Raw genomic sequence first — 15,673 nt, forward strand, 5'->3', positions numbered from 1 at the left:
AAAGTGCTGATTATGCTGTTCATTTAAACGTATACTCTACTAAGTAGTTAACTTTTAACATACCCAAATTCTGGCAGTGGGCTTATTATAATACACAGTATTATACCATGTGAATATAGTTATTGTTTCTTACTCAATTTTGTCATGCATATACAGAAAAGGTAGACACTGGGGAGTAGAGAGGCATCTGAACTCTAAAGTCCAGAACTCAGTGGCTGAAAGACAGCTAAACAATGTGTTGATGTAAAAGCTGTCTTTAATCTTGTATGCTGTTGACTCAGTCTCTTTCAGATGATTCACTTGGAAATTCAAAGAAAAAACCCAGCGTTCTTGAGACATTGGGACAGCCCAGGAAAAAGGAAGTGAAGAAAAAGGATTCAGTGCCGTGGTGGCTATCTGAGGAAGATTCAAACCATGATGGTAAATAATGCAGTCTTGCTGTTTTTTGACCACAGGGGGTCAGGCTAGTTCTTTCTCGTACTTCACATAGGCGTGGTTTCAGATTCAGTTGACACCACTCAAGCGCTTTAGAACATTACAATGCAAGTTTGTGAAGTGTGAAACTCAAGTGTAATTGTGTTTTTGACAGGAATCATATTCAAGCTGTAAGCAAGCTTTCTGCTGGTTGTGTTTTTTTGGTTTTTTTTTCTGTAGCTTTCAAGTGATTAAAACCTATAAAGAGTAAGCACACAAAAAACAACAAAAATAGAAAATGTAACTTATGGGTTTTACTGAAATGTCTGTAGGTATGCTTTGTAACCAACCTGTTCCTTATACTGATCTTTTAAATGCATTTCTGTTTTCAAAACTGGAGAGGAAAAAGATCAATTTATATAATCTTATTCTAATTGCAACATTTGTAATAGGTCAAGGAAGCACAGGAAAAATTCAATGGCAGCTGATTCAAATATGTACATCTGTCAGTACTCTCAGCATTTCACTTGCCAAGAAACTATGGCTGAAGGGGGAAAAAAAAAATCTTTCCACCTCTAGTGTTCCATTGCTTCATTGCACAGAATCATAGAATCTTAAGGGTTGGAAGGGACCTTGAAGGATTATCTACTGCAACCTCCCTGCCAGAGCTGGACCACCTAGAGTAGGTCACACAGGAACTCATCCAGGTGGGTTTGAACGTCTCCAGAGAGGGAGACTCCACAGCCCATCTGAGCAGCCTGTTCCAGTGCTCCCTCACCTGAACAGGGAAGAAATTTTCCCTTATGTTTCTTTGGAACCTCTTATGTTCCAGCTTGTACCCGTTACCCCTTGTTCATTGGCCGTCACTGAGAACAGCCTGGCTCCACCCTCCTGACACCCGCCCTTTATGTATTTGTAAACATTAATAAGATCACCCCTCAATCTCCTCTTCTCCAAGCTGAAGAGCCCCAGCTCCCTCAACCTTTCATCAGAAGGGAGATGCTCCACTCCCTTCATCATCTTTGTGGCCCTGCACTGAACTCTCTCCAGCAGCTCCCTGTCCTTGAACTGAGGGGCCCAGGACTGGACACAATATTCCAGATGTGGTCTCACGAAGGCAGAGTAAAGGGGGAGGAGCTACTACTGCCTACTACCTACTACCCACAGCCTTTCTAATCTACCCCAGAATGCCATTGGCGTTCTTGGCCATGAGGGCACATTTCTGGCTTATGCTCATCCTGCTGCCCACCAGCACCCTCAGATCCCTTTCCTCTACACTACTCATTGTTTTCTTATTAAGTAGTAAAACCTATGGGTAATTCATTTCAACAGGGTAGTTACCTCTTGTTCTTATAGTTACCGATGGCTTCTTATTCTCCTGATTTGTTTAACTTAAAACTGGAGCTTAAGGGAAAGTTCCAGAAATCAGTTTTTCATACGACAGTTAAGGTCCTGCTGTCAAGTCTCTCATTTTAAGCAGAGCTCTGTGAGAGTTGTCATAGTTAGGAGTCAAATCTGTTATTTCAGGAGTTCAGTATTCTTCCGTGGTTTTTCTGAGATGTTTGAGGCAAGTCATAAAGCACTTTGATGCTCCTCATGCTACTAAAATGAAAACCCCACTGGAATAGCTACTGAACAGGCAGGGTGGTCAGCAGTCTCAGAGAATGGTGCTTGTATCTATTAAGTACAATGCTAAGCAGAATCAGAAGAAATAATGTGATTATATCAAGTCATTCCCATCCAAACCAATTCCACTACTTCTATTTTTTAAAATGAAGAATCATCTGTGTAGTTTAAATAGAGGTAAAGCATGTTCCTATGTGACCTGATCTAGGTGAACCTGCTTCTGCAGGGGGGTTGGACTAGATGATCTCTAAAGGTCCCTTCCAACCCCACCATTCTCTGATTCTATGAACTAAAACATACTTGATCTTTATATTATTAACACACAAAATAAAAAACCAGTTCTGGTATATTTTTTAAGGTCTTCTAAAAAAAACTGCTTTAGAAGGAAAACATTCAGAAGAGGAGGCTACTCAGTTTTGCCAGTTTGGAATCAAAAAGAAGCCAGTCTGTTGATGTTCATGCTTCTGATGAGGGGCTGGATTTGTTCAGAGGGAGTTGAAAGTAATCTGTGTGTAATGTGTTTTGATTCAAAGGTCCAACATGCCTTGGCAGTTGGACGTAATAAAACTAAGAATGTGGGGCAAATATTTAAAGGGTGGGTGTCAGGAGGTTGGAACATCCCTTTTTTCTATGATATGTAGCAACAGGACAAGGGATAATGGAATGAAGCTGGAACACAAAAAGTTCCACTTAAATATAAGAAAAAACTATTTCACTGTTGAGGTGAGGGAGCCCTGGCACAGGCTGCCCAGAGGGATTGTGGAGTCTCCTTCCTTGGAGGCCTTCAAGACCTGCCTTGGGTATGTTCCTATGCGACCTGATCTACGTGACCCTGCTTCTGCAGGGGATTTGGACTAGATGATCTCTTCCAACCCCTACCATTCTATGATTCTATGATATACTAGATCTATGCACTGAATTCTTCCATGAGCAATGCTTTTGTCAGCCAGACTATTGGTTTTATTTCCTCTGTGTCTCTATTGCCAATATCTGCATAGGATTTTGTGCTATGGGACATGTGCAGTAAGACATATCCCACCTAGTACTTTAATATTGCCAAGCAGAGAGGCCTTTAAGTTTTACTAGAAGGTTTTCCGGGCTCTATCTTGACAAGAAGAGGATAGTTTTATGGCGTGAATCAGAGCTCCTGGTTGTGTCATCCCACGAGGAAAGGGCTATATTCTTCACACTGGACATTCTCAAATGGTATCAATTGTATTAACATATACTGTGATAGATACTGTGTAACACAGAAGCAATTTGTACTATGGTGAATGTCATTCTGCTAAATTATGTTGAGCTGTAGGACAATTAATTTAGAGTCCAAATAGAGCCATGTGCTGAGGCCAACCTTCAGTATAAACTGAGTTTTCCTCTGCAGCTGCAAAAACAGGTAACTTCTACATGTCTCTGAGAATGATGAATCTCACACGTACAGAGGGATTTACACATGTGTCTACAAACTGCTTTGGTTTAGGTCTTGTATATATATGTGCAGTGTTTGAAAGTGATAAGTCAAGTGACTGTAAGGAATTCAGTGTGGACAGGCTTCTAGAATCCTCCTTTTTTGTCCCTCTGTGTGAGTCTCTGCTTGTCTTGCATGTTTCCCAGTACTTTGTCAAATACGGTTTTGCCAGATGTAACATTCTTCAGCAGGTTTATGTTGTGCAGTGTGTTGAAGACACAGCAACTTTGTAATGTAAGTTACTACACAGGATGACAGAAGGTGATGATTTGACTTTGGCCTTTCGTAAGATTATTAAATGCACCCTAAATAGCAAAATAATTGTCCTGTGGGGGGAAAAAGAAAAGAATAATCTTCCTGCTCTGACAACAAATATGGAAATAAGCTGAATTTAATTTCTCACAAGGGTAATATTGACATACTTTGAAATTTTGTTGAGATCCTGTGTGTTCTTCTAGGCTTGAACCTCAACATTGGTTGTAGATAAAACTTTACTAACAGACTGTCAGCTAATTGAATCATTATTTTGTCATTGTGAATCAAACTTATGTCAATGTGTAACTCACCTGCACTCACAGTGCAGCACTGCCTTACAAATAAAGACGTGCTCTATATGTATCATATGCAGGGGTTGATGTGTTTGGGTGGCACTTTGTAGAGATACTGTTACAGTAATAAAATACAGTCTGGCTAATTAACTTGAGTAAAGCACCAAATTGATAAGTTGTTTCCAGTTTGAGGTTTTCCTTTTTAATAACTTTATTGTCTCCATTCTCAAAGGACACAGAGTGAGATGAATGGAAGGCTAAATATATGCTATATGTTTATTTGTTTGATATTAATTTTTTCTCAAGGCATCTTGTTACAGAAGTGTCAGGAAATAGGTGTGAGATTTAAACTAAGAGCCTGCTTTCACATAGTTTTGTAGATAAATGATGAGCAGTGTAGACTATTCCTGTTCATTTGGCTGACACGTATAAAGTCCATTTTAAAGTAACTTGCTGTTCTAGGCACGTCTGAACTCTTTGTTCTTCAGCTTTAAACTGAAATTTGTCAATTATGATTCAAGATACTGTCTCCCATATTTGACAGGTTAAAGACCTACCTCTAAGTAATGTCCTTTCTACTTGTTTTTGTCACTGAAATGATAAAAGAAATTTCACAGTAAGAATTCCTGTCCTGCCTTGCTTGCCTTGCTTGCCTGTCTGTTCTTGCTCTTTGTCTTTTCAAGATGTTCAAACAAGATTTATTAAACCGAAAAAAGAGAAGAAACTGGTGGAAAGCCATGCTGAAATAGTGGAAAGTAGTGAACAAAAGAATCCCCACTCATATTCTCAGTCTGGTATTTGATTAAATATGTTTTGTTATATTTATCCAACATCAGCCTTATATTACTAGTGTGCTTCCTGTAGAAAAACAAGTCGTCTATTTGACCATAGTGTTCCCACTGAAAGCAAGCTGCCACTTACTTCCTTTGTCATTTCCAAAAGAAACTGATAACTGTGTGACCTTTTGCTCAGTTGTCACTACATCATACATCACTACCTGTAACGATGTAGTAGGACAGAAAGCATTGAAAGTAAGCCAGTGGGGGGGGAAAGAGGAGAATCACTTTGAAAATCTAAACAAAAATCAGTATGTTTAGTAAACAGAGAATCTCTTACACTTTCTGTATTTCATTCTCAAGTAATATTAACATTTGCTGTTCTACTTGTTTAATTTCAAAAGCTGCTGTCAGATAAATTCTTATTGTCTATTGATGTGATTCTTTTCCCTCTGCTGACCAGTAGGCTGCTCTGTGCCTGCTCTCCTCGGAATGGAAACAGCACAGTTGGTGCAATACTGACAAACTAAGTTTCTTAACCTGCAGGATTCTTTTAGTGAATGTAACTTCAGATTCATCCTTTTATGTAAAGTCACTTTTTAAGATAATGAAGAGAAATTCCAAATAGTTAAGAGTTACAAACATTGATCCATGAAAAACCTTTGTGTAAATGATAATAGCAATTAACTTGTACGTACAAGTTTAAACGTGGCTTTGATGTTAAATTCAAGAAGATCAGTAATGTTTTGGAGAGCCATGACAAAGAAGTATTTGGCATTTGGTCTTTAGATCATGTTGATGATCTACTATGTAGCCTGTAGAACATTTCCCTGTGTTAGTTCTCTAGAGTGTATATGTTGCCCTGTTTTCATAAGCATCACTTGTGTAGAGTAGCCATAAAGCATCTCAATCGGGGAGATAAACACATCTATTTCTGAAACAGGATTACTTAAGGACCCATGTGTTGTATCAGAATGGATTTCATACCATTCCTCATTTCACACTGCATTTGCCATAAGCTCACCAGCTTCCTTTAGTCATCTTGGATGTTTCTGACTTGTGTGAGCTTCTTGTCACAAATCCCCATACTTCTCTTTCTAGATAGCGGAAGTATTTGACCTTATCCTGATCCCCTAGGCTACTCTTGCTCTCTCTCATGTCAAGGTAAATTCAAAAGACCTGTAACCAAGAGTTTTCTCTGGATTAAACAGTTTACAAGCCCCCTCCCCTATGACAGTTTGAATAAGGAAGAGTCCAATACAATGCATCTGGCTAGCCTAAGGGATATTAGTGTGTATTGAGGCCATCAACTAAGTACTATGAGAGAGCAGTTTTCAGCACAGATACTGACATCTATAACTTAGTTCTACTAATGTGAATGTAAGACATTTAGTTATATTTTCCTGCTAAGCAAGTTCTTACAAGGATTTCAGCTAAAGACATGCTGCTCTTGAACCTGTCAGTGATAAAACCAGTAGTAGTTCATTTATGTACCTATATTTTTTCACTTTGAGCAGATCTAGATGCTTTCTTTCAAAACTTGTAGTCTAAAACTTCTTTTCTTATTGAAGGAGTTTTGTTAGTTTTCTTTGTTGTCAGACAATATATTGAGCTCTTAGAACAGTGTATTTGAATGCAAGGTATCCATAGAACAAAAGGGAATTATTCTCAGAAGTGATAAGTATTAACTTTTAAGTTACAGCTAGAACATTATAGGTGATTCAATATACAAGAAGCTGAACTGCAGTGCTTTCTCAGAAACATTACTTTGAATTCTCACATGTTATTTTTCTCTTTATTCCCTGTCTCTTGTGTATAAAAACTTGTAAATGTTTGTGTACACTTAAAAGTAGTTCCCCCTAAACCTTCTTCCAGTGCATCTCGCAGCAAGGCTTTGTCTAAATTCAAAATGCTGGAAAAATTTCATAAGGACAAGAAAGACTTGTGCTTAAACAAAGAAGAAGGAAGCCTCACTTCTGACAGTCCAGACAATTCTGAGGGTAACAAATTTACTGTATTTTGTATGATATTAAAAAGGTAAAATGACTCAATACTGACAGTCCTGGTCAGATTAAGGAGAAGTTACTTTTTAAGTAGCTGTTTGTCATCGTCAGTACTTTATCTTGTACATTGTCAGTACTTTGAGTTCTTTGTCTTTATGTTTTCAAACTTTTCTCTGCAAGTGTGGTGGTTAGAAATATTTTTCTGAATGAAACTCAGATTCTTGTTGTAATTAATTTCAAGGGGTAAGACTTTAAAAAAGAATACTGTACATCGTTAGCCTTATAAAATATTGCCTGTGAAGATATGGGTAGTGGAACCTTTGGTGTTCAAGAAAATTGCTGCTTCAAGAAGTTTTTATGAAGAGTACCAAATACCCTCTCCCCATCCAAAAAATAAATCACTCTAACAAGCCCTACAGAAATCAGTAGGACTGTTAAAACAGCCAAAAACCACAGTGAAAGGAGGCTTTGAAATCCATCCAAGTTGGTATTTTTTCCAATTTTTTTCCAATTTTTTTCCAATTTTTTCCAGGTTTCTCAGAGTTCAGATTGTGTAGGGCAAGAAAAAAGGTCATTCTTGCCTTCATTAGCAACAGTACTATCCCCTATAATATGGAGAGTGTATCTGAGAACTGGGAGTGAATGAGTTGCAAAACTAAACAACTGCAAAACAGGATTTGATTTTCAGATAATTAAAAAAAGCTATGGCAAAATACAATAATATGAGATTACATAAATCCCATGAAGCCTTCAGGATAAGTAAGTCTGTTCAGAAAGTGCATTGAGTTTGTCATGATTTAAAGGGAACAAGGAAATATTTTTCTCTAAAATTTTGTTCTGTTAAATGTTGTAGTTGTCCTTTCACTGAAGCATATTCCCATATCCTTTCTTGTAAAACTTACATAGGAAGGCAGTGACACTTCATCTTTGATTCTGCTAACATAGTCTCATTGAAGAAATAGTGTTGGAAGTGTGATGAGATTATGGCTAATCTAAAGGTCTGCAAACCTTTTGTGACCTAGCTGCAAACAGACTCCTGTTGGCTGTCTTAATGACTAGAATAGAGCATCATTTGGGTAAATTACTTTAAATTACTCCATTTAGCTACCAGAGAAATGGACTATTCATACTTTCTACTTCTGTTCATCACTTTGAGCTTTTCCTTTTATACTTTTAAATGCAGTGACAAAAATGTGTTTATTTAGGCCCTATTTTTGTATGCAGGTAGAGCTTGACCTTTAATCAGTGCCACTGACATTTGCTTGTTGCCTGCAAGGCAAGTCAGTTTGTATCAGAGAAAGATGTAGAATCCTACAGACTTAGCCTCCCAATAAAACATACAAGGAGATTTTGTCATTAAAATGAAGGAAAAAACCTATTCTGCTTCTTAACAGGGAAGCTTTTTTCATCAGAAGTCACGTGCTAAGGGCTGCCCAGTAGGAAAGGAAAAGCTGTTGAGGCTCTTTCTTTTCCCACTCCAGCTCACTTTGGGTACATTTTCAGTACTGAAGGGAGAGGATTTGACTCTGTAAAGGACAGAGTAACAGGCCAGAGTTGTGTCAGGGCACAGGCAGATAGGACTTGGTAGTGCTTTTTGACTAATCATGTACTGTAATATTTGACCTTTAGTGTTCCATAAACTAGTAGATAAAGTGTCATTTTCTCTTAGAGTAGAATTCACACATAAAGTTGGTGAGGTGATGTTGAACCCTCACAACAATGTGATTACAGTAAGGAGAGCAACTACGTGTTGTAGTTACATAAATGTACAGAAGAACTGGATATTCATCAGTGACTTTTAGGTAACTTTGTTTACATTTTTTTTCCTTAAATCATTTACTTTGCAACAAATGAAAAGGAGCTGCTGGGCTAGAGGCTACAATCTTCAAACAAAATTAATTGGCTTTTAACAAAGAAATGTTAATTTCTGTACAGAGTTTGTGTGTGTTGTTGTCCTCCATCATAACAATACAATAGGTCAGCTTTTATATTTGTTATATTTGTCCCACACTGAACTATAGGTTTGTGTGCAAATCTGAAGGATGGGAACAAAATATATGAGATAAACTGATTACTTGTAATTCAACTAGATTTACATATTATGATAGAAACTGAAGTTAGATGAATGTGATTTGTGAGACTGGGTATGTTCGCAGTTGCAACAGGAGCTTGAAATTGTTGCATCTAGAACATGAATAAAAGACTAAAGTGTCATAAAAATAAGGTTTAGGTGATAGTCAAGAATGTTGCAACTTTCTTCCCAGGGATGCCTGGAGCCAATAGAAGCTTTGTCAAGATAAAGAACACTACACAGCCTGTGGGGGAAACTGATGGGAATATGCAAGTGGAAGAGATGCAGCTTCACAAAAGTAATGGAATTGCTGTCTCCTTAAGTAGAGACAGCTTGGAGACAAATGGTGAGATCTGAGAGTGCAGCCATTTCATGAAGTTAGAAAGATCTAAATAAACTATTACAGCCTATTTCCCTTGATTCATTGTGAGGCAGGATTCTTCACTTCCAGCAGCTGCATTTTGTGAGCTAAAGCCTCCTTTCTGGCACTAGTTTGTGATAATTTGATACTGTTAATATTTTGTGAGCATGTCTGTAGTTGTTGTTACCTATTATGACCATTGTGTGTGGACACAGAGCACAGACACAGTTAGTTTATCCTTTCTTTTGAAACTTAGATTCGATTTTAGCTTCCCCTAATCAAAGTGTCATGGGAGCTGGACTGGATACCTTGGAAGAACAAGAAGAAAAAGAGATCTTCTTTGCCAAACTTGAACGAGAAGCTTCCTCTACTATTGATTATTCAAGGTTAAATAAAGAGCTGGATTCCAATGATTCTGTACTACTGGCACCATTTATACGGTAAGAAGTTGGGGACTTTTATCGGTAAGCACATGTGGTTTTGGTATCAGAATACCTTGACTACTGAGATTTTGTGGGACAAGGTTCTGTATGGTTTAGGTCAGTTTTTGTTTGTTTGTTGTGGTTGCTTGGTTTGGGATTTTTTGGGTTGATGGAGTTTGTTGGGTTTTTGGTTGGGAAGAACTGAGCTGAATAAATAAAGGAATAAGGTGAAAGCATGGCTTGGTGAGGAGTGGACATAGCTACGCTGTCTTGTGCATAACTCTAGTTACAGTAGAGTTTGTTAAATTGGCTTATAAATTGTAACTAAATGAAAAGTTAACAACTGATTATAAAGGAAGTAGGTCAGGAAAGATTCTGTGTCCCCTTAGACATGATGTTGCAAGTGAAACTAGAGGAAAGATACAAAATCTTGAAAGACTGGGGCAGTCCATTTATAAGGAGTTACTTGGAAAGAAGTTCAAGCATAAGATGAAAGAAACAGATAAAGGGGCAATTCAGGTGACTATTTATAAATGCTGAGTGCAAAGGAAACTTCCAAACTTCATGGCCACCAAGATGATCAGGGAACTGGAGCATCTTTCATACAAGGAAAGGCTGCAGGAACTGGGGCTGTTTAGTCTGGAGAAGAGGAGACTGAGGGGAGATCTCATTAATATTTACAAATATCTAAAGGGTGGGTGTCAGGAGGTTGGGACATTCCTTTTTTCTATAGTAGATAGTAACAGGACAAGGGGTAATGGGATGAAGCTGGAACACAAAAAGTTCCATTTAAACATAAGAAAAAAACTATTTCCCTGTGAGGGTGAGGGAGCCCTGGCACAGGCTGCCCAGGGAGGGTGTGGAGGCTCTTTCCTTGGAGGTCTTCAAGACCCACCTGGACATGTTCCTGTGTGACCTGATCTAGGTGACGCTGCTTCTGCAGGGGGGTTGGACTAGATGATCTCTAAAGGTCCCTTCCAACCCCTACCATTCTATGATTCTATGAATATGAAAACAGTTAAAGGGTCAGGATTCTGGAGAGTTTAGGTAAGGACAAAACTTCAATTTCATGGGAAAATTGGAAAGAAAGGAGAGAATTTTTTGTTAATGCAGAATGAGAAAGTCAGACCAGGAAGCAAACCTGATGATAAAAATGTCTTTGAGATGCTAATGTAGATGTTGGAGGAAATGCAAAAGGGGAATGATTCTAGGGTTAGATTGAGACTTTTAACTGTGGAGACCTGTAAAAACTTACATATTTATTTTGATTGCTGACATCCAACTTTCTTGGCTATCATTTGATATAATGGACAAATTCAGGTTTTTTACTTTATTCCTAAATGTGAAATGTATCAAAGTTTGTTTGGAATTAGAGAAAAAAATCCTACTTTAATTTACTGTCTGAGAAGAAATAAAGTTTTCATTTTGTTTCTCAGAAATGAGAATAATGAAGAAAGAGAAGAGGAATCCATACATAAGGAGAAATCTGGTAATACCATCTTTCTAAATGGCTCACTTGAATTTTTCTTTTCTTACTGTGTGTACACTAAGAATTGTGAGAACCTCACTGAAGAGAATAAAGGAAATGAAAGCTATGAGTTAGTGCTGCAGGTCAAATACAAAGTCTCCAGAAAATGTGACAGCAGGCTGTCAGAGTATAGGGTAGGATCTTGATGTTTGTAGTGGGATATAATTGAACGAGCTGGAAAGATCAAGTTGTGCTACAGTCCCATAGCTTGTTCTGTGCTCTGTGTTGCCTTTAAAAACCTTCAGTTCTTTCTAGGTTTCAGATTCACAAGATAGTTCAGGATCCACACTGAACCTTTTTTGTTCCCAGTAATACGTAAACCAATTAACTTCTGATCCGTTATACCCCTGACCATTGTGAGTAAAGTTTTTGTATATCTAAAAACTAATGTAATTTTGGTATGAACGATTTACATTTATCTGTAGTTCTTACATTGGTCTTTTAGCCAGCCTTTGCACTGTGACTGTGTAGCTGGTGTTCAGACAGGGATTTCAAAGTTTTGCTTTTGGTTTGTGCTTTTCTTTTGTTTTGAAGTGACTTTTTAATCTGTTGTGACCAATATCTAAAAAGAAAAACAGCAAAAAAACAAACCCCAAACAACTCTTAATCAAAACTCAAGAGAAAATTCCCCTGATGCTGAAATACATCTTCATGTTTGAGTTCCTCCAGTGTTTTGTCACCTGGATTTTTGGGCTGTCTTTTCATACCTGAGTTTAATCTCTGTAACATGGAGTATTACTCTTACCTGATCTTTTTTGCCAAATTGCCATGCTACAGTCCTTCTTTCTTGTTCATTTGCCTTTCACACATCATCTCTCTTTATTTCACTCTTCATTATTTACATTATTTAATCAGGAGATTGCATTTTCAAGTTTATATATTCAGCTGAACTTTTGAGAGATCCCATTGTCAGGCTTGAATTTCCCAAACATAAAGAGACTGTGTTTGTAAACCTGAATTGCAGCAAATCTTTTCTCCTTGCAAGTTTGATTATTCTGTAGATTGCAAGAGTTCTTAGTAGAAATGTTGTAACAATTTGTAGCCTTTTTCTGAACAAAATGGTTGCAATTACTTGATTGTTCCAGTTAGTTTTATGAAATTGATACTTCTGATTTCTAAGAAAACATTTTCAATGACCAGTCTGTGTTGTGCATGTTTTGATTTAGTCTTTACCAAGCTGCTGTTTCACAAAATAGCAAACAAAATGAGGGACCTTGACAGGCCAGAGAGGCTGGACTGTGCAAACCTCATGAAGTTCAACAAGGTCAAGTAGAAGGTCCTGCACATTGGTCAGGGCAATCCCAACAGCAAGTTGAGTCTGGGCAATGAGTAGATTGAGAGCAGCCCTGAAGAGAAGGACTTGGGGGTGTTGTTGGATGAAAAACTGAATATGAGCCAGAAATGTGCACTTGCAGCTGAGATAGCCAACTGTATCCTGAGATGCATCAAAAGTAGCTTGGCCAGCAGGTCAAGGGAGGGGATCGTGCATCTCTGCTCTCCTGAGACCCCACCTGCGGTCCTGCATCCAGCTCTGGGGCCATAACATAAGAAGGACATGGACCTGTTGGAGCAGGTGCAGAGGAGGCCATAAACATGATCAGAGGGCTGGAGCACTTGTCCTGTGAAGACACACTGAGAGATCTGGAGTTGTTCATCCTGGAGAACAGAAAGCTCTGGGGAGCAGTACCTAAAGGTGCCTACAGGAAAGCTGGGGAGGGACTTTTTAGAAGGCCACATGGTGATAGGACAAGGAATAATGACTATAAACAGAAAGAAGATTGATTTAGATTGGGTATAAGGAAGCAGTTCTTCCCTGTGAGAGTGGTGAGGCACTGGAACAGGTTGCCCAGAAAGGCTGTGGATATTCCATCCCTAGAAGTGTTCAAGGTCAGGTTGGATGGGGCTTTGAGCAACCTGGTCAAGTGGAAGGTGTCCATGCCCATGGCAAGGAGACTGGAACTAGATGATCTTTAAGGTCCTTTCCAACCCAAACCGTTCTATGAATCTATGAAGTAGTGGATAATATGTGCACAGGAACAGTACAAGCACTGTGTATGTCTTAAGTCAGTGTGAGAAAGATATGTGAAGCTTTCTCGGGCTGATCTTCTGAGATCAAATTTCTCATGGCTCAAAACCAAAGAAAATGCTGAAGTAATTACTTTTCATTGGGTAGATTTCACATATGAGGTAGATGATATGTCAGTTGTATTGGTGACAAAAGACAGAAAGAAAACATTATCACAGAATCACACAATGGTAGGGGTTAGAAGGGACCTTTAGAGATCATCTAGCCAAACTACCCTGCCAAAGCAGGTCCACCTAGTTCAAGTTACTCAGGAACACAGGGCAGCAGCTGTTCTCTTCCCAAATCTCTCATGTAAGGAAATAGCTTTCCCTTTACTACTTTTCCTTTTCTTGAATATTCAATCTGATGTTTATTTTACTCTTCAGGCAGCTACAGCGATGATTTTGAAGAAGAAACAGATGCTAATCTTGCTTTGAAAACTGAGGGAAATCAGGTGAATGAAAACATCATGTCAGGAGTTGATTTAAGTCTTCAAGAACAGTTATATCTTAACAAATGTTTTGCATGAATTATAAAAGCTCTGCAATGCATAACTGTAAATCCAGTAAATCTTTGTGTAGTATGTAGTATCTGAAAGAAAAGATTATAGTGGTCCTGAGACTGTGTTGCTCTATTGAGGAAATACCCTTTCCTGTGGTAAATCACTGAAAGGATCAAGTTCTTCACAGCATTTTCTGTTTATTCATCCTTTGTGCTGTGGATGGGAGTGCACAAATTATGAACTCTGGTTGGAGCCTCAGCCTCAGAGTAGGTAGTGACTAATCTCCCTGCTGGAGTTACTGAGGTGGTGTGTACCACCTCTGTGACCATCAAGTGACACAGACCAAGGGATGTAGCTGTATAAAGAAAAGCAGTTTGGAGAGAGGACCTAAAATCTGCTGTATGTGCTTTGGGGGTACTGAGAGGTGACCTCATTAATGTTTACAAATTACAAAGGGTGAGTGTCAGGAGGATGGAGCCAGGCTGTTCTCAGTGGTGGCCAGTGATAGGACAGGAGGCAATGGGTACAGGCTGGAACATAAGAGGTTCTAAAGAAACAGAAGGAAAAACTTCTTCCCTCTTGAGGTGAGGGAGCACTGGAAGGGGGTGCCCAGATGGGTTGTGGAGTCTCCTTCTCTGGAGACATTCAAACCCACCTGGACGAGTTCCTGTGTGACCTACTCTAGGTGGTCCTGCTCTGGCAGGGGAGTTGGGCTAGATGATCTTTCAAGGTCCCTTCCAACCCTTGAGATTCTGTGGTTTTGGACCAACTTTTAAAGTTCCTCCAGATATTTTTTTCCTTTAAGATTCAAAAAGTAATTCCTTTTTTCTTTTTGTTAGGAAGAAGCAAACACTGGCATGCTGGCTAAAGGTAAAATACAAACTGATCATTAGGAGGATATTAAATGTAGCTTTTTGAAGCATTCTTGCCTGATTTTTACTCTTGTGATATTTTTTCACCTGAGTTGTGTTCTACTGGAAGTCTACTGGACTGAAGTGGTTAAAAAGTAATGTGAATCCTAGCACTTCAGAGTGATTGTCCATAGAGTTTTTTATTTGACTGCATCTAGCCAATGCTCAGATTTTGATGCTGGCAATCAGAACGAATCAGTTTACCATTAATGGCGATAGATTAATGTTTAGGATATGAAGCTAAGTTTTGTTGTACTTCCAATTCCAGCATACACAGTATAAACAAGAGAATTGTGTTTTCTTTAGTTGCATTACTTGATTCACAAGATTCAACTACAGAGCTTCAGAAGGCCGTTGAAGCATCAGATGTAGCTCTAGGTGAACGTTACCTGCCTGAAGAAGTCAGTGGAGATGAAATGAATGAGGCAGGTAAGGGTTGCTTTTAAAAATTCACACAACAAAACCCAAACCCTAAAATCTGACTTTAGTAAGATAGGTGGCTCTGTTGTCTTCATTTGTTCTCAGGTTATCAGTGAAAGTGAAGCCCTGGGTGTTTAGTAACAAATTGTGACAGGAGAAGGAAATATTTCAGGAAAAAGTAATGTTTCTGCTAAAAAAGACACCTTTTTGCACTTGGTTATTGTAAAGTTGCTTTTGACATTGCAGTTTTATTTTAGATAATGTCTCCTTATGCATCACAGCTTTATTTCTTCTTTGACAGCATTGAATGCAATTACAAAATACACTCTCTCATCAAACTTTATACAACAGTGGATGCCACTTACATCCAGAGTATGGCTCTGATGGCTTGCATTAAAACGGTTCTGTCAAATCAGTGCTGCTAGTTTTTAGTACAGATACAGTGTTGAGGCAGGAGGAGAGTGGAGAGACACACAAACTGTAGATGAGACTATTTAGTACATGCTAATCAACTTGGCAACTGCTCATTTTGATAGTAAAAAAATGAGATTATAAGATATT

At 38.6% G+C, this 15,673-nt stretch overlaps 1 protein-coding gene across 6 annotated transcripts in view; it reads left to right on the forward strand.

The window, feature by feature from the left end:
- CEP162 (centrosomal protein 162) overlaps positions 1-15,673 on the forward strand; it is a 51,916-nt gene that overhangs the window by 7,636 nt on the left and 28,607 nt on the right. For 3 of the 6 annotated variants that reach the window (XM_061989448.1, XM_061989450.1, XM_061989449.1), the window contains exons 4-10: positions 282-420; positions 9,097-9,249; positions 9,521-9,704; positions 11,123-11,175; positions 13,666-13,733; positions 14,621-14,651; positions 14,999-15,121. In XM_061989448.1, the coding sequence (XP_061845432.1) occupies positions 282-420; positions 9,097-9,249; positions 9,521-9,704; positions 11,123-11,175; positions 13,666-13,733; positions 14,621-14,651; positions 14,999-15,121 (751 nt within the window). Of the gene's footprint in view, positions 1-281; positions 421-6,704; positions 6,830-9,096; positions 9,250-9,520; positions 9,705-11,122; positions 11,176-13,665; positions 13,734-14,620; positions 14,652-14,998; positions 15,122-15,673 lie in introns of those variants that run through there. The other 3 variants (XM_061989451.1, XM_061989452.1, XM_061989453.1) reach the window with 3 other exon arrangements.

The sequence above is a fragment of the Colius striatus genome, chromosome 2, assembly GCF_028858725.1.
Source record: "Colius striatus isolate bColStr4 chromosome 2, bColStr4.1.hap1, whole genome shotgun sequence".
Classification (NCBI taxonomy): Eukaryota; Metazoa; Chordata; class Aves; order Coliiformes; family Coliidae; genus Colius; species Colius striatus.